Below are 18,564 nucleotides of genomic sequence, written 5' to 3'. Positions count from 1 at the left end.
TATAATAATACGTTTGCCATGTTAGATTTTAGAAATAACAGAACTTAATGAATTTAACAATTATCGTTTGATGATGACTGAAATCTTAAAATTGAAATGTATAAAGACTAAAACTGATCAAATTAAAGTATAGAGACTAATTGCATATTTAACTTAAAATTTTTAATTATTTAATTTGAGTTCCAACAGTGTTAGACTGTCCCAAACTAAAAAAAAAATCTTGTCTAACATCCCAACCAGACCAGCTGTCTGGTCCATAGACTGGTCTTAATTAGTTTATGGTGGCAAAAATAAAAGCAGAAGATGTTGTTCTTACAACATGGTTGGTTATGGTTATAATGGGTACAGCTTTACTTGACATTGAAACTACTTTGCGATTTTATTTGTTCAACTACCGCTAGTTGTTGACTTCCCCCAAAAACGAAAAATCAAACAGTCTAAAGCTAGTTTTTGCCTTCTATTTGACGATTTTGTTGCATTTTGTAACCAATTTTGTTCCAAGTACTTGGTTAGTTTGTGTCTTCTATTGGATCTGTGGTTAAATTAGTTAAAATATTGATTCATTAGTCTGATCAGTCTAAAAGGTTCGATTAAAAAATCACTAAGAAAAATATCAAAAAATATTAAAAGCCAATTCAACTAATCTGTACTAATTCGTGACTCAATCAGTTTGAAATTTTTTTTTTTTTGGATCGATACCTTGACTAATTCCTAGTTCAATCAATCCAACTTTCTCAATCCTATTCAGATAACCATACTTATAAATGACAAAATCTTAAAGAGCTAACTTTATGTTATGGACAAATCGATCGAGCCGGAATACAATTGGGACCAAAGCGTATCATCTACCTTTAAGTTGTGGATTGTGCCACATGGAACATTAGTTAGCCATGTCTTCTCCATATGTTAAAGACATGTTGCGTAAATGGGTGAAAGTGTTTGTTTGTAAGGGAAATTCTTTGTAATTGTTTCAAAGTTTAACCAACTTCAAAGCATCATTCATGATTAATGACCATAACAAAAAATAAATTGAAATTTGGGTGAGGGGCGAATTCAACAAATTTAATTATAAATTTTCCAGAGATTATAATTTTATTATTTTTGAATGAATTAAAGATTATTTCTTTTTTCATTTTTAGAGGACAAAATATATTTTTACTATATATTTATTTATAATTATAATAGTATTAAATTAATTTTTTTTTGAGAGCCAAAACCTCTGTTTGTCCTCTCAAATTTACCTCAGATAATCTTTTAAATATATAAAAACTAAATAAAATAAAATAAATCTTGTATTCAATATTCATATTTGAAACTTAATTGATTTTGAATTTAAAAAATGAGATATTTCTAACACTTGATTTCAACTATTAATTAAAGTAATAATTAGAAAAATGGACAAGCATTTCCTAGACAAGCAAATTTAAAATTATTACAGCTAGTTGGGTTCAACTCAAATCTCTGGAAGATCTTTGATTGACTTTAAATATGATAATAATATACTAATAATTTTGGTGTTCTTCTTAATCAAATTTCTATCGGATTCTTTTGAGAAATATAAATACACAATTTTTATTGTTTTTGAAATCGGATTGACGATCGAACTGATTTCCGATCAAACCATCAATTTAGTTTCAATTAAATAAATTATTAAAATTTCATAAAAATTTTAAAAAATATATTTTCAATCGGTTTTTATCGCAGTTTGTATTAATTTATAAGTTAACAAGTTCTTTTCCTTCCTCTAAACCTATATTATAACTAATTTTCGATCCAATTAATCCAATCTACGTGTCTATTCCGATTACTAAAGTGCTTTTAGGGTTTTCAAACTTTTAGGCAAAGACCATCCCCATGTTTTACCAGTAAAATTAATAATAATTGAGAAAAAAAAAAAGAAGAAGACAGAAGCCACTTCATCCAGTCAACATGTACACACAGCAATTTAATTAAATCAGCTTTAGAGTAGGCTACCTAATGGGGAAGTTTTAAAATAGGTTGAATTTTGGTTTTCATCCTTGAACTATACTCAATTTAGGATTTAATCCCTAATTTTTAATTTGACATAATTTGACCCAATGTTATTCGTTAGTCCAAACCATCAACACCGTTGCAAAATCTTATTAGTTGATTGAAGTGGATTATAAAAAAAAAAATCTCAAAACTTGAAATTTGAAATTCTTTATGTAAAATGTGAAATTATGGAGCCCCAAGTACTTGTTTTCCACTAATGTGTCATTTTAGGGGGAAAAAAATACCAACTCAACCTCATAATTAGGATTTTTTTAAATATACATATATACACATTTGATTAAGGCATAACATTGATAATAATAGGAAGACCAAACTATGTAAAATTAAAATAAAAGGATTAATTTTTCAAGTTGAATATAATATAGGGATGAACACCATCATTTAACCCCAAAAATAGGGGTCTAAGTTGAAACTTGCATCCATCTATATCTCACCATGAACAACCTTCGTGGCATGGGTCCATTATTGTAGTCCAGAGTGGCAGAGATAAAAAAAAAACAAAAAACAAAAGGATTAATATAATGGTGAAATGTTAAATTGCTCCCCCTTAAAATTAAAATCCAATTCTAGCCTCTCTAGAATGAAAATTTCATAATCTAATCCTTCAAAAAATTATAAAATTTTACATTAATACAATAATAAAATTGCATTCTAACTCTCTCAAAATTTTATAATTTAAATCTAACCCCTAAAAGAATTGGCCTAGGCATAGTATCTGTTATATGTATATAATTAATGCAATTGGGTCCACATTTCATGAGAAAATCTTAGTTTTTTAATGACAACTTATGATGTTTTTGTCTGAAGGATAAGAATTAAAAGAAAAAGAAGAAGACATGCTTTATCATTGCTTTATCATTCCAAGTCATGCATATAAGAGCTTCCTTATCTTTTATTTGTTATCATCATTTTATGAGTTTGACACGTTTGATAATCTCCATGGGGACTTGTACATCATATAAAAGTTTGCCCTCCAATCACTTACCAATTCTAAAATTTGATTCCGAATCGATTCAATTAAATCTGATTTTATCATTAAAAAGTTAATAAGAATCTAAATTTTATAAATGTAAATATGAAATGATCTAAATTCCGAATAACTCAAAACTTGGAATAACCTTAAACAAACAACTTATAAAATCTGACTAAAATGTAACCCGAACCTAATATGACCTGCCTTAATTAGTTAAACCTAAACTCAATTTAACCCGTTCAATTAAAAGGTCCAATTATAGTGATTGTTAGATATTTTATGTTGACGTCACGATTAAATCTGGAGTCAAGTAAAATCGATATCAAAACGGGAGGCAAAACATGTTAGTGTTGTTTTTACCACATACAAGATTTGAACTTGAGATCCTGCTTAAGGGATATAGACTTTCTTATTACTTGACTTAATAGAAGCCGGTATATTTAATCGAGTGATAAGAAATTCAATGTGTTTGGGGATTATAAAAACTAGGGTGGGAAACTGCGGAGTGTTGTTGAGGCTCATAATGCAAGTGGACAAGGGTCAAATTTTTTGGTTACAGGACACATTTGCCATTGGACCTAAGTCCAACAAAAAATTAGAAGATCATTTAAGAATAAATGGTCGTTTAGAGTGAGAATGGCCCAATTTAAGACTAAGTTCTGTCAAGGTCTAATTCGTCCTTAGTCCCTATAATTTTTTATCTTTTGAAATTTAATTCTTTTATCTTTAATTTTTTGAATTTAGTCCTTTACTTGCTCGATTTAAAAATTAAAGTTTAATCAATAACACTGCTATCTAATTTCCACTTAATTTGAATGTGTTATCAGTTGGATTTTAATTTTATAAATAAGGTATTTGAATATTAAAATGTTATATTTTCAAAATTAACAAAAATTCATTAACAATTGTATCATTTGGCCTTTAAGTTTTAAATAAAAATTAGATAAACTAAAATCTTAAAATTAAATTAAAATAGACTAAATTTTAAACGTTGGAAGAGTAAAACGAAGTAGTAATAATTAAATGGCCTTCGCATCATAGGTTAAGAATTAAATTAGTGACCACAATATTGTATTTAGGGATGAAAATGGATAGAGGTGAAGTCAAGGGGGTCAGTAGGGCTAAGGCCCTCTAAAATGGGAAAATGTCACTTTGCTACTTTAAATTTTATTTTATTGTAATTTAGTAAATGGTTAAATTGCAGTTTAACCTCCAAAATGATAAAAATTTTGATTTAATCTTTCAAAATTGATAAAGATACAAGCTAATACAATGGTGAAATTGTAAGTATCTCTCATAAACGTATATAACTCAATTTTGTCCCCAAAAAAGAAATAATTTCTAGCTTCGTCCTTGACTAAGAATAAAGTAATTTTATATATTCGAATATTAGAGATTCAAATAATATTTGGTTCTGGATACTCTAGCTATTAATCATCAAATATCCCTCATCCAAATTCGTTTTACTTTTGTGGATAACAAACTCTAATATTGTATATTTTAATTATATGAATCCATTAATTGAATCTTCATACTATTATTAATATTATACCTTGATCCAAATCACTAACACAATCGAGAAATTCTATTAGTTGGGTTTAAGAAAAATCAAACTAGAATTCTTTTTCAAATGATAAATTGATAAAAGAAAGCGATTAATATACTATTTAGTATATGAAATTAGTTTCTATATTCAATTTGATACTTGAAGTTTTTTGCGTCTTGATTAAGTACCAATGTCTTTTTCACTATATTACATGTGTCAAACATTCACTGGGCCAGTGCACGTGTTAAACATTTATTGGGTCACATGACGCCGGGTACTAAATTGAACAATATACCTAAATTCAGGTACCAAATGATATATTAACTCATAGAAAACAACTATTTTGATAATCATAGATTAACGTTCAATTCCCCAGGTTTAGGAGCCAAAAACAAAGAGCTTGGATTGTTGAAACTTGAAAGTGCAAATCAAAGTTTGAAAAATTAGATTCAAAGGGGGTTAAATAAAACAAACAAGAAAAACCCTTTAATTTACTTCAAGGAGAATGGAACCATCTCAATCTCAAAATGAAACCCTTCCTATCTCTTCTAAGGAATCCCGCGTTAACCGCTTCAAGCCCATTTGGCGATTTTTCTTGATTTCCAATCTCGCTCTTGGAGGTAATTTGCTTTTGTATTTTTCTTTTAATCTGATGTTAGTTTCTTAACAATGGGTTGATGTTCTTTTTAGTAAATTTTTTCGTTTTTACCTTTGATATAATCATGTTTAGGATGTGTTTGATATAATGTTTAGCTGAAATATACTGTGTTTCATATATGTTTTTTTGGAAGGTTTACGCTAATGGGTTGAGAAAACTTGCTCCGAGACTGTTGTTATGATATAAGTTAGAAGCTGAAAGATTTGTTGCTAAACACATTGAAATGAGTATATGTGCATAATATAGTTTTTACTTCCTATGGGAGGTTTAAAAATTACCAAGACTTTCCGGTCATTGATCGTATTGTTCAAGTATCACATCGATGAGCATTAGCTTTTAGCATTGGTGATTGGTTCATAGTAGCATCGAGTCATTGGTTCTAACATTAGTGTTGTTGTTAAGTTATTATTTTAGATAATTATTTCTTAGTTGTGTTGTCATTCATGAGGATTAGAATTCTGAGATGAATTTGCCTTGCATTTGGTTATAATTAGCTCAATCCTCTATTTATGCATTTGAATTCTATGATGGGACATACAATTTGTTTCGTTTCAAAGTTACCTTTCGGGGTTAGCTGACATTATTGCTTCCCGTTGCAGCGTATATATTTGCACAGGCAAGAAGGAAGAACTCAAGCATTGCTGATAACAAACCTGCTAAAAAAGAGGAGGAGCACAGCAAGAGTGAAACTGAAGCAGATGTTTCTTCTGATGCAGTGACGGATGCTTTAGTTCACGAGGAACCGCCGATCCTTCCAATTGTTGCAAAACCCCCAAAGGTTTTGGATCCCATTCCCGAAGATCAGCAGCGTGAACTTTTCAAGTGGATGTTGGAAGAGAAAAGAAAAGCCAAGCCTAGTGACCCTGAAGAAAAGAAAAGAATTAATAAAGAGAAGGCTGTTCTCAAACAGTTTATTCGCACAGAATCTCTTCCCAGAATTTGATTATCACATCTCGTCATACTCGACAAGTTCTTGCTTTATCAAAGAACAAATTACTAGTGAGGATGAATTGAAATATCACATGTCAAAGATGGGATTCTGGTTTTTGGTACCCATCTCTTGTGAAATTGAATTATAAGAACTTGTATTACATTTTGACAGCAGCTAGACTAAGACATTCTTCACATCTGATTCATCGGAACTAATTGAGTCTTCTTGATTGGCTTGACAGCTAAAGAATTGAGTATGCTCAATGTATTTGGCAGTGAAATGTGTGTTTTTGCTTTGATTAGTAACAAATTCACACACCTATCAATAACGGAAGGCAACAAAAGTAAACAGAGGTTTGGGCCCATAGGCAATTGTACCTATTGGCTCTTAGGTGAGACAAAAAGATAAGAGATTGGTTCCCTCAATCCCCAGCCTTAGTGGGGTCCATTATATAACCTTTTCCTACAAGACTAGCCACACGTTTTTTCATCTATCATGCTTATAAACGCTACCAGGTGGAAATGCAACTGAGCTGTTCTTAGAAGTTTTACATCCAAATTATCATATTGAAATGATATTGTTTAGTTTTAGACTTTTAGTCGCTAGTTAATCTCTTATCATCATCTCTACTTTTCTAGTCGTACTGCATAGCTTTCTTGCAAATGCCGGGAACCATCCAAGTTTCAGGTACCAAATGCTATGCTAACTTTAATTCGTAAAATGGCAGTTAAAGTTCTTATGCTTTTCTTTTGAGACTTCCTCATTTGATTCATGTCAGTTCTGGATTTCAAGGGTCTCCAATCAACATCACCATCTTCACAATCAGTAAAAGGTAGTCAACCATTACCTGTTGTACTACTTTCTTATCTTGAATGACTATAAATATACACAATGTGAGAAGAAAAAAATTGTGTTAATTCATCCTTTATAATGCAGTTTCCATGGGAAAAACAGAGTACCAGACTTGCGACAAGGGAGAATTCTTGTTGTAGAGATTCTGAACACTGTTTTGACTTCTGTAATTCCGGTTTTGATTTAGCTATGTTCTTTAACTTCTGATTTTTTCTTAAAATCCAACATGCTTGCTGTGGCACAGTCCCTTGACAACCCTTCATGACAATTTGATTATAACACTTCAAGGTGCCGACGGGAATGAGATTACACATGCAGGTTAGTCCCTATTCGTTTTAAAATGCGTTGGAAAATTGGATTTCAATTTAGCGGTAAGGCTTATTGAAATATTGATGGTATGGAGCAGTAGTTGAGACCAAATTGGTGGTTGAGAAAGGTGTTTGGGACAACATATTTTCTCTCGAAGGAGGTTGGCACGTACATATGAAGTTGCAGTTTGTCCTCAGTGAAGAAGAGCACCAGAGAATCCGAGTAATGGTATTGTTCCTTTATTTTAGCCGTTCTTCTTTTGATGCAATGGATGGTTACTTATACTTTATTTGCATTCAAATAAATTTATTATTATCCTTATCATAATTTTAAATTATTATATCTTATTTTAAATTAACTGTTTGAATTTCTATTTTAACTGTAACCATCTACCTTTACCTCTATAAATAGAGGTTTTCATCAATAGATCGATGGAGTTTTTTTAGTAGCCTCCCATTACTTAAATATGGTATCAGATTTAATCTAACACTCTTGTGAGTTCGATCCTATAGCTCACCTATCACTCTCAAATAAGAACATGGTTCTCAATATTGGCCTATACACATTTTCTTACACCTTCGTTCAAACAAGTATATCTGTGGACCTTCATAATCATATGGCCCCAACAATTTCAGTGGAGTCATCTCTTATTTATCAAAGCCAATCAGTTGGCTTTCTTTTATCAATAAATTAATGGAGCCATTTAAGTACTCTCCCATTACTTCAATAAGATGTGGTTATACCCCAAACAATGAACCGCATTATGATGTATGATAAATGCAAGCCCTTGGTATCCCCTTTGAATGTTGGAACCCTGGTAAACGTATTCCTTTCACTAGCACAACTTAATTATGTTTAATTTCATTTTCAGAGAGAAGCTGCACTAAAGAAGAAACACGAAGAGCTTTGCAAAAGTGGTCATGGAAGTCCCGAACGTGCTTCCATCGGTTACAGTGAAGTTTCAGGTTCGATTTTTTCGCAGTCAACTTTCATTTTCCATTTACCAGAAAAGCAAGGGAACATTGAAAAGAATATAAATCAAGCAGTGCATGAAACTTGCATGTACAAAAGCTTTTACTTAACATATTGAGTACTCCATTTTCTCAAGGTCCACTAGAAAGTTTATCCCGAAGTGGATTGCTAGCCGATGAAGATACCAAATTCGACAGAAGTTATCCTATTCAGAAGCAAAAGAACACAGTTAAGGATTGTTTATCACTGCAGTAAAACTCTTTTTCTCTCGGCTAACAAATCTTGTGTTTTCTTAATGTTCATTTTGTATGCATATTTAGAATAACAGAGGCGAAAACAAAGGAAATATTTCGGCCAAGTCCATGTGACGAATCATTTAATGTCCATCTAACTGAATTATGTTACCAGGATACAGTTCCTCTAGAACTAGAGAATGTTAATACCTCCAAGAAGCAGGGACCAGCTGTGAAAGCCCATAGCAATATAAAGAAAATGATAAGTGCATTTGAGGGTAGTCTAAACCAGGTATATTAAGCATGTTTCTTAAATTTATCCATTTGTTATTGTAACTTAGCATATGATTAAAATTTCTTGAACTTGATCTGTGGCAGGATGTGAAACCTTCTGCTAAACCACCGCCAACAATATCTCGGACAAGGAAGATTGGAATAGCAAATTCACATCTTAATGATGTTGAGACAGAAAAAATGGTACCACCAAAGGTAACTTTAGGAATGGTCACTACAATGAATATGAACAAACAAAAAATGTATTAAGGAAAAAGTCAAAGACTATATTGGTTCTTTCAAACCTCTATATCGGTCTGCATCATCTAAAGAAACTGAGCAGTTGATGGAGTCAACTACACCGCGTATTGAGAAATAGAAGCAAAATTTTAGATATGAAGAATAAATTCTGTTGAGGAGGTCGAAGTCTTCGATGTGTCATCCGTTGGGTAGCCGACTGGACCCCCAACAATTGAATGTATTGTCCCTCAGGGAGGGTTTTGTCTCCTGTGCTCTGTCAAGAGCCAGCGTGCCATGAGCGGCTGCCCTGAGGGCTTGGTTCACAGAGTTGGGAGTGCCTCTATTGTATGTGGATGTACGGCCACGCACCAAAGCAACGTGAGCATCTTGCCTTTGGTGGGGTTCGAACCCCTGACCTATGGCATATAGGTCACTTGTTGGGGAGACAAAACCCTCCCCGAGAGGCAATACTTTCAGTTGTTGGGGGTCCGATCGGGTGCCCAGCAGACATACTTCGAAGACTTTTCCCGAAGGAGTCGACCCCCCTCAACAGATTGAAGTTAAACAGAAAGAAAGTGATGTGAATGAGGAGAAGAATTATTCCAAAGATGTCAAGAGAGCATCAGCTATGGAGAATGCTTGACAAGCATTCAAAAGGCAACCAATCTTGGAACCCTATTTTATAAAATAAAAAAGCAACATTCAAGCCGAAAATTAGTAAAAAGAGGATGGTGCAGAAGAATTTTTTCTACTTCAAATGATAAACTGAAATCAGTGGCTATTTAAAGTGATGGCCACTGTTCCATTGGTAGCTCTGGTCTCTGGATATTTCTAGGTGAAGCTAAATCTTGCCTAAGCATAACAACAGGGGCCAAAGAAATAGTGGACCTAATGGGAGTGTGCTGGGATGAAACAAAGAAGCTGAGCTCTTGTGATCATATAGTTACAGGGTAGGTTTGCTAGATACCCCATGTATACATATTGTTGTAGATTGTCATCTCTCTTGAGTGGACATAATGCAAGATACCCCCTATATATATATTGTAGATTGTCATCTGTCTTTAGTGGACATAATGCAAAGGCGGAAAGTACATGTATTCATATGTAAATATGTTCAAATTTGGTAACACTGGATCTTTTTCTGTAGATGATTGTAATATCCTAACCAAACTGTTTTATTTGCCTGTTACGTACAGGTTGATGTTGATGCTGCCACTGCTACTGAGATAAATGAAGATGGCAACAAGTCTGAAAAGTTAAGACCACGGTCTGAGAATTCAGAGGATCCTCAAGACTCTATAGGACCTTTTGGACAGGTTATACTTTTTCCTTTACTATTAAGTATCAAGCATTTACCCTTTGCTAGAAGGTGTTATATATTCCTTGAAATCTTATTAAAGTTGTCATAATGCAAAACCATTTTATTTTCCCCTTGAGTTTAATATGAATTGAAACCGGAACCTTGCAAGTGAATCATGCTCAAATGACTATGTTTTCATTGCACCATTGATATCAACTGAAATGAAAGATAAGGGGGATCGGCTTCTTTGGGAGAAGTCTTCGAAGTGTTGTCTGTCAGGCAGCCGATCCGATCCCCTAACAACCAAAGGTATTGTCCCTCGAGGAGGGTTGTCTCCTGTGCTCTGCTGAGAACCAGTATGCCGTGAGCACTGCTTGCCCTTGGTGGGTGGCTGTACGTCCATGTACGGTCGAGGCATTCTTGGCTATGTGAACTAGGCCCTCGGGGCAGCATCTCAGAGCATACTGGCTCTCGGCAGAGCATGGGAAACAAAACCCTCCCCCGGGGGACAATACCTTCGGTTGTTGGGGGATCAGGTTGGCTGCCTGGCAAATGACACTTTGAAAACTTCTCCTGAAGGAGCCGACCCCCCTCAACAATTCTAAATCCACTTAGTATCTAGAATCCCATTGAAACTTGAATCCTGAATGTTTATATATGTACATCCTCCTACTGTAATCTCTTTGTTCTCAATACCTTGTCAATAAGAACAAGCGAATGATATTATTTCTGCTAATTTCTTTTTCTTTACATCAGGTAATTAAAGTCATAATCATGGTAGGCTTTGCAACACTAGTTCTCCTAACAAGAAAAAGGACTTACAGGTACCAATATATATACATGTATTTGTTGTTGAATCTCATACTATTTACCCTAAACTCTACAATCTCTGCAGTTTTTTTTTTTATCGAAATATCGTGTAAATTATCGAATACTTCATTTACATGCATTTCTTTGAGGGGGGAATTGCAAAACCTATAAATCCTAAACAAACATGAAAAAGATATCTGTTATGCATTTATCAGCTAACATGTATTTGTCTGTTTTATGATCTTGCAGATAAAGTTAGCTGCTGAGAAATGTATGTTATTATGCTACAATTTAGAATCATTTGGATCCTTTTATGCAGACTCTTTGCTTCTTCTTTTAGTTGATTTACTCCTCTACTAGCAAATCAAAGTGGGTTTTATACTCAAAATATCTGTATAAAGATTCATGTAAAATTTTCTGTTAATATTCAATTCTTCAGGAGCTCATATGTAATTTGCACTTTGTTAAAATATGTTCCGAGTCGGAATTTAGTCCCTCTACTTGTCAAATTTCAAAATTTAGGTCTAATTGTTAACTCTGGCTAAATTTTTCTGCTAAATTTGTTAGTGTGCCATTTTGACATAAAAAGAATACTTACTTCGTAGTTATGTAATAAAAATAGCCTTGTAATAAACTTGAATTTGACAAAAAAAAATTAATGGTGTTAATAATTGAACTTGTATTTTTAAATTCAAAAAGTAAAGTGATTAAATTTATTGAAAAAGAATAGAAAGATTAAATTTCAAATATACGAAAGTAAATAGTCTCAAAGCATATTTTAACCTTTGCAATTTTATTGTAAATGCTGAAATTTGTGCAAATTTACATCTGTGTTCATACTCACAAATGTGTCCACATTTTTGCAATTAGATCAAATACATTTATGTAAACAACATTATTATTTAAGGGAGGGAATCACTTACACCAGTATAAAACTAAAGTAATTTTACACATTTTCGTTTATTTTTATACGATTAATGTTTTAACGATCCAACTCCTAGTATTAATTATTTCTTCATCTAAATATGTGTAAATTTTATTCAAATTTATATAGAAATGGAATTAGAAAACTTAAAATTAAATCAAAACTTTATTTCTATGAAAGCCATTTGTCATTACATTAAATATTTAATTTACATATAAAATTTCATGTGATTATGATAAAAAAATATAAAAAAAAATTACCTAAAAATTAAATATTTCTAGTGTTTAAAATGCTTTTAGAGACCTAAAAAAATTACCTAAAAAAATTAAATATTTCATGATAATGATTGAACTAGGATTTTTAAATTAAAAAGGGATTAAATAATTTAGAGACCTTAGTAACTAGGTCAACTTTGGTGCTTAAATTTGGCAATCAAATCCATTTTTGTGCCTGAATTTGGATTCGGTCCAAATTTGATGATGTGGCTACTGTTATTGGAACATGACTGGATTGGTCGACTGGACCAGTTGGATTGAGAATCGATTGATGTATTGGTCCAAACAAAAATGTTGAATCGATCTAATAATTTTTTATTATAAATTTTTAATTAATTATTGTTGGTCTAACAATTAAACCGATCAAATAGATAAATCAGGAACCATTGATCTGATTGGTTCAATCACCGGTCCAATTATTAGAACACTGTAAATGACATTTTAAGATTGTATCACATTATCAGTTGAAAATTAATATAATTTTTTTAATTTTCAAGTGATGATATAGTGCCACATCATCAAACTTTTAAAATTTCCAAATTTAAGGATTAAAATGAATCTAATTGCTAAGTTCTAGAGAAAAAAATATTATTCTCAATTAAAAAAGTAAGAGGATTGAATTTTTAACTTTTTAAAGTAGATGGAGTAAATCTCTAATTTTGTCGAATTACAGGGACTAACAAAACTTGTTAACCTTAAAAAATATTTAGAAAATAACCCAAAAAAAATTCTAACCATTTGAAGCATATAAAATCTTAAACCCTAGCGGCAACCTAAAAACCCTCTTTGTTTTCTCATAGAGCATCTGTTCTTCTACTCTGATTTATCCTCCAAAAGAATGGCTCGCACTATCAAAAACCCTAAAAAAGCTAAGAGAAAGAATAAGGTTCAATTGCAAAAAAACTCACTCTTAATCTTTTCTTCTTCTTTTTTTTATCTTTAAAGTTTGTTCCTTTTTTCACTAAAATTGCTATGTAATTGGTTTCTTAAATAGGGCTCAAAAAAAGGCGATGGAGCATCAACGTCTTCTTCAGTGCCGACAATTCAGCCAAGGGTTTGGCAACCAGGAGTTGATGAATTGGAGGAAGGAGAAGAGCTTCAATGTGATCCTTCAGCTTATAATTCACTTCACGCTTTTCATATTGGATGGCCTTGTTTGAGGTACTCTTTAGTTACCCATCATTACTTGGTGTTTGTTTGCTGAGAAAGTAGTGGGAAAAGTTAACAATTTAATAAGGTTTATAAAAAAAATGAGCAAAGGGTATTTGAAAAAGTATTTTCTATGTGTTTGAATTTAGAAATTGGGTCATTTTGTTGGCAGCTTTGAGGTACTTTTTAATTACTCACCATTACTTGGTGTTTGTTTGCTGAGAAAGTAGTCGGAGAATTTGTTGAAATTAATAAGGTTTAATAAAAATTATACAAAGGTATTTGAAAAAAATGTTTAGTTTGCATTTTTTATGTGTTTTAAATTAGAAATTGGGTCGTTTTTTTGGCAGTTTTGTGGTACTCTTTAATTACCCACCATTACCTGGTGTTTGTTTGCTGAGAAAGTAGAGGGGAAGTTGTACAAATTAGTAAGGTTTGTAAAATATTCTGCAAACGGTATTTGAAGAAGTGCTTGCTTTGTATTTTCTATGTGTTTTAATTTAGAAATTGGGTCATTTTTTGGCATCTTTGAGGTACTCTTTAATTACCCACCATTACTTGGTGTTTGTTTCCTGAGAAAGTACTGGGTAAAGTTGAAAAAATTAATAAGGTTTATAAAAAAATGTACAAAGGGTATTTGAAAAATAATGTTTAATGTACAAAGGGTATTTGAAAAAAATGTTTACTTTGTATTTCTATTTGTTTTAATTTAGAAATTGGGTCATTTTTGACAGCTTTGATATCGTACGTGATTCGTTGGGTTCAGACCGGAAAGATTTTCCACATACGGTGTATTTTGTTGCAGGGACTCAGGTTTGCTTCATTACTTACTAAGTGCTAACTAATAGATGGGACCAATAAGGAACAACATTTGTCTTATTTGAACCATTAGGAAGAGATGGTCAATCTTTTTGACTTCTTTTGTGTATATTGATGTAATTGTTTGATTTCACAGGCAGAGAAGGCTTCTTGGAACTCTATTGGAGTGTTTAAAGTAAGCAACATTTCGGGAAAAAGGCGTGAGCTGGTTCCTAAGAAATCTTCCGAGGATGATCCTGATATGGATGGTGAAAGTAGTGATAGTGATGATAGTGAGGATGAAGAAGAAGGTGGTTCTGGTGCACCGGTTTTGCAGGCAAATTCTAGTTTCTTTTGATTTCTAGTTATATATCATCTCCGGGGTTTATTATTAGACTTATTATACATTGTGCCCTTTTTTTCCTTGGAACAGTTGCGAAAGGTTGCTCATCATGGATGTGTTAACCGTATACGTGCCATGGGACAAAATCCTCACATATGTGCATCATGGGCTGATAGTGGTCATGTTCAGGTCGGACTTATAATCCAACAATATATCATATTGTTCCTTGTTTGCACTTTAATGATTGGGAATACGTTTCGATACTTCTTGTTGCAGGTATGGGACTTCACTTCTCATCTGAATGCTTTAGCGGAATCGGAAACTGAAGGCATCCAGGGAAGTTCGGTTTTTAACCAGGCTCCGTTAGTTAACTTCCGTGGCCATAAAGATGAAGGCTACGCAATCGATTGGAGTCCTGTTGTTGTTGGAAGGCTTGCAACCGGTAATTATCGAGAAATAATTGTGAAAAATCTCTTTTTTACTTTTCGGTATTATCAAGCTTTCATTGTGAAGGTGCTGTTTTTCATATTTTCAGGGGACTGCAAGAATTGTATTCATTTGTGGGAGCCTACATCTGATTCAACTTGGAATGTTGATCCTACTCCGTTTATTGGACATTCTGCTAGTGTCGAAGATCTCCAAGTAAGTAATCATGTTGTGATGTAATTAAATCTATACTTTATCGTTAAAACATAATTTAATAACACCATTTTTATGTTACTTTTGCAGTGGAGTCCAACGGAACCTCATGCGTTTGTGTCGTGTTCCGTGGATGGGACTATCGCAATTTGGGATATCCGTATAGGGAAGTCACCGGCAGCTTCTTTTAAGGCACATGACGCAGACGTGAATGTCATCTCATGGAATAGGTATTTCAGTCTTAATATATATACTTGCTCTTTATTTCAACACATCTCTTTGATGTTCAAACTTTTGATGTTTGTGCATGAGTCAATCCTCTTTGGTCATGATATTTCAACAGTCTTCTTTCTAGATAAAAGTACCATGGAGGCTCTTGTATTGAGAGTTGGATTACATTTCGCCCCTTTGACTCAAAAAATGGGACAAATTAGTCTCTGTACATTTGACCAAAGAGCAATTTGGTCTTTTTGTTAAAATTTTCATCAATTTCTACTATTAAAAATTGGTCTATGTAAGTTAGCGTAAGATATACGTGGTACACCATGTAGCATTGTCTGGTTATTCTGTCAGTCACACCAGTTTTTAACCATACAAATGGGTTTTTTTATCAAAAGGACCAATTTGATCTTTGATTGAACGTACAAGGATTAATTTTCTCAATTTTTTAGTAGAGGGGGCAAAATGTAATTTGACTCATAATACAGGGGCCTCTGTTATACTTTTACCCTTCTATCGACAAATTTCTGACATCTTTGCATACTTGGATCTTTATTTAGGCAAGCTAGTTGTATGTTAGCATCGGGAAGTGATGATGGCACGTTTTCAATCCATGACTTTAGGTTGCTCAAGGTATGCCTATTATTACCTATGACACGATGATACTTAAATCCTTGAAATAGGAAATCCAGTCGTTGACTTAATTTATGTTCATCTTAAATGTGATACATCTTGTTTCGGATTCCACATTCATTGGCATTTGGCATCCGATTCCATTCTATGTTGAGGCCAGAATGGTACTGATTTATAATTTGTGTTTGCAGGATGGAAATACAGTGGTAGCTCATTTTAAGTACCATAAATACCCAGTAACATCCATCGAGTGGAGTCCACACGAAGCCTCCACATTGGCAGTTTCATCATCCGATAATCAGTTAACGTAAGTATATGTAAAGCACTAGAATATCAAAATAGGGATGAGCAAGAAAAACTGAGAACCGAATCGAACCAATATCATCCCTAATATCAAGGCTAACAAAGTTAACGTACATGATTCCCAGATTAGGATCTTGGACATTTGTACATATTCACTTACTTTTGTTTTGCTTCGGTTTCTAGAATATGGGATCTTTCTCTCGAAAAAGACGAGGAAGAAGAAGCGGAATTCAAAGCTCAAACAAAGGAGCTTGTAAATGCCCCGCAAGATTTACCTCCGCAACTTCTTTTTGTTCATCAGGTACTTAAAAATCAGAGTATTGAAAATTGAATACGTTTTCAGGATTCCTTTTTAACACAATTCCCACCATAAACAGGGACAAAAGGACTTGAAAGAACTTCATTGGCATGCTCAGATTCCTGGAATGATTGTGTCAACTGCCGCGGATGGTTTCAACATCTTAATGCCTTCAAATATACAGAGCACTCTCCCCTCCAATGGCTCTTGAAAAGAATAGTGTCTTTTTGGCTCCTTGCTGGTAACAAATGAATCAACAGCTAATGCAAAGCTCATAGGAATTCATGCATGGAATATGGAGGTTTTTTTTTTCCTTAAATTATTATTTTTGCATGGTGATGTCAATGTGTTATTTGTTACGAAGGTACTCAAATTTGGAACCTTAAAGCATTTGTGTGAATGTAGACAATTGAATTTATCTACCAATTCACCTATAGATCCCCTCACTGTGATAAAGGAACAATAATTTTATGAAGACAATAATAAATTTAGCCCTTTGTTAATTAGTATGAATAATTTATAATAAATACTATTTAATGTAATTATTTAATAAGTCAAAATTTATTAGAACAACATGAATTGGACAAGGGCAAAGTCATAATTTTTTTCTAGGGGGTTAAGATTAATTTATATATTTTTATGAGAATTAAAATAAAATTTGTGCTGGTATATATCTTTATAGTTTTAGGATTAAATAAAAAAATTATCATTTGGGGGATCAAACCATAATTTTATCATTTACTAACCTTAAATTTTATAAATTTAGAAAAGCTAGAGTTAAAAATTTTCATTTTAGGGGCCATAGCCCTTATTTACCCTTACCTTCGCCCTTGATAGGAGAATGTTTCAGGCACTTTAATTACATTCAATTCAATGAGATTCACTAACAACGAATATTCTAATATACATACACATATGTAATTAAAAGCTTAATGTGCATATCAAGGTTGTGAGCACTCTTAGTGAATAACAATACAATTTTTATTTTTGTAAAACAACAGGTGTACTCATCCATTTTGACGATAAGAGCTTTGTCCTATTCGAGGCTAGTGGTAGTATTTAGTAAAACCATCTTAACAATATCAACTTCAGAATTCAAACTTGATTCAAATATTTGTGAAATAGGAAGTTCACTTTCACTTTTTCCAATCACTTATTAATATAACAATATAATACTTAATCATCTGTGAAATTAAAAAAATAGCGAAAAACTTATAGATAATATTAATTAATCTTTATTTAAATAAAAATCCGAAAACTTAAAATTCAATATAAAATTTAAAAATGAAACCCTAAATATAAATACTAAACCTAAAATTCCATATTAATCTTAAATCTTAGATCATAATCTCTAAATTTTATTTTTTAAATTGTGTTATTCTTTATCGATAATGCATAAAATTGATGTGTTAACGGAGTTTAAGGCATTTATTCTCTTAGTCGGTGCAATTTTTAAATATTTACTTTATTAAGTAAATTAATAAAAGCATTACGTGAGTGGGAGGTTGTGCATGCCAATGCTAGTAGGGTTGCTCCATTCTCCCAAAACATAGTCAAACATTTCAACGACCCCTTTTGTTTATTTCTACACACTTTTCGGATATAAAGAACCTTTATTTTATGGGTTTTTTTTTGTTTTTATAATAAAGAGAGAATCTTGTACTCGTGAATGAAAATAAAATAAAGCTCAAGATTCTATTCTCGTTTTCATTACACAAGGTGGCCCTTTCATTCATTTTTCTAGATAAAAAACAAAAACAAAACAAAAAAACACAGATCTGTCCTGTTGGAGTTTATTTGGGACTGATGAATTTGGATTTTAACATTTTCTTGATTTCGACTTCGAGTTTA

General features: G+C 32.5%; 3 protein-coding genes across 5 annotated transcripts; all 3 read left to right on the top strand.

Moving 5' to 3' along the window:
• Positions 1-4,860: 4,860 nt before the first annotated feature.
• On the top strand, positions 4,861-6,405 carry LOC107932283 (uncharacterized). Its single transcript, XM_016864252.2, has 2 exons — positions 4,861-5,173; positions 5,811-6,405. The coding sequence occupies exons 1-2, from the start codon at positions 5,059-5,061 to the stop codon at positions 6,152-6,154; spliced, it is 459 nt and encodes a 152-aa protein (XP_016719741.1). The 5' UTR covers positions 4,861-5,058; the 3' UTR covers positions 6,155-6,405.
• Positions 6,406-6,539: 134 nt separating this feature from the next.
• On the top strand, positions 6,540-11,577 carry LOC107932281 (uncharacterized). 3 transcript variants are annotated; one of them, XM_016864251.2, is made up of 12 exons: positions 6,540-6,829; positions 6,935-6,974; positions 7,079-7,130; positions 7,239-7,312; positions 7,401-7,531; positions 8,175-8,268; positions 8,412-8,503; positions 8,684-8,800; positions 8,887-8,997; positions 10,218-10,337; positions 11,078-11,145; positions 11,381-11,577. In XM_016864251.2, exons 3-12 carry the CDS (start codon positions 7,084-7,086, stop codon positions 11,382-11,384), a joined length of 858 nt encoding a protein of 285 aa, XP_016719740.1. In that variant the 5' UTR covers positions 6,540-6,829; positions 6,935-6,974; positions 7,079-7,083; the 3' UTR covers positions 11,385-11,577. The 3 variants fall into 3 exon arrangements, 2 of the variants coding, with proteins under 2 accessions (XP_016719740.1, XP_016719739.1); XM_016864250.2 differs by having other exon boundaries at positions 6,921-6,974; XR_001693354.2 differs by lacking the exons at positions 11,078-11,145; positions 11,381-11,577 and having other exon boundaries at positions 6,921-6,974; positions 8,887-9,971; positions 10,218-10,342.
• A 1,486-nt stretch (positions 11,578-13,063) lies between these two features.
• On the top strand, positions 13,064-17,216 carry LOC107932269 (glutamate-rich WD repeat-containing protein 1). Its single transcript, XM_016864238.2, has 12 exons — positions 13,064-13,217; positions 13,326-13,492; positions 14,215-14,293; positions 14,436-14,615; positions 14,712-14,810; positions 14,898-15,063; positions 15,157-15,263; positions 15,351-15,490; positions 16,040-16,112; positions 16,304-16,419; positions 16,599-16,716; positions 16,793-17,216. The coding sequence occupies exons 1-12, from the start codon at positions 13,170-13,172 to the stop codon at positions 16,922-16,924; spliced, it is 1,425 nt and encodes a 474-aa protein (XP_016719727.2). The 5' UTR covers positions 13,064-13,169; the 3' UTR covers positions 16,925-17,216.
• Positions 17,217-18,564: the final 1,348 nt, after the last annotated feature.

Source organism: Gossypium hirsutum, chromosome D07, assembly GCF_007990345.1.
Source record: "Gossypium hirsutum isolate 1008001.06 chromosome D07, Gossypium_hirsutum_v2.1, whole genome shotgun sequence".
NCBI classification, from domain to species: Eukaryota; Viridiplantae; Streptophyta; class Magnoliopsida; order Malvales; family Malvaceae; genus Gossypium; species Gossypium hirsutum.
Note: the sequence above shows the minus strand (reverse complement) of the source record. Positions and strands in the feature narration are given on the sequence as shown.

Bases quoted from the DNA above. Each gene is read 5' to 3' on its own strand.
- LOC107932269 (XM_016864238.2), top strand. From the start codon at position 13,170: ATGGCTCGCACTATCAAAAACCCTAAAAAAGCTAAGAGAAAGAATAAG. The intron at 13,493-14,214 runs GTACTCTTTAGT...CATTTTTGACAG, and splicing joins ATTGGATGGCCTTGTTTGAG to CTTTGATATCGTACGTGATT. The intron at 16,717-16,792 runs GTACTTAAAAAT...CACCATAAACAG, and splicing joins AACTTCTTTTTGTTCATCAG to GGACAAAAGGACTTGAAAGA.
- LOC107932281 (XM_016864250.2), top strand. From the start codon at position 6,805: ATGCCGGGAACCATCCAAGTTTCAG. The intron at 6,830-6,920 runs GTACCAAATGCT...GATTCATGTCAG, and splicing joins GGGAACCATCCAAGTTTCAG to TTCTGGATTTCAAGGGTCTC. The intron at 8,998-10,217 runs GTAACTTTAGGA...TGTTACGTACAG, and splicing joins AAAAAATGGTACCACCAAAG to GTTGATGTTGATGCTGCCAC.
- LOC107932283 (XM_016864252.2), top strand. From the start codon at position 5,059: ATGGAACCATCTCAATCTCAAAATGAAACCCTTCCTATCTCTTCTAAG. The intron at 5,174-5,810 runs GTAATTTGCTTT...TTCCCGTTGCAG, and splicing joins TTCCAATCTCGCTCTTGGAG to CGTATATATTTGCACAGGCA.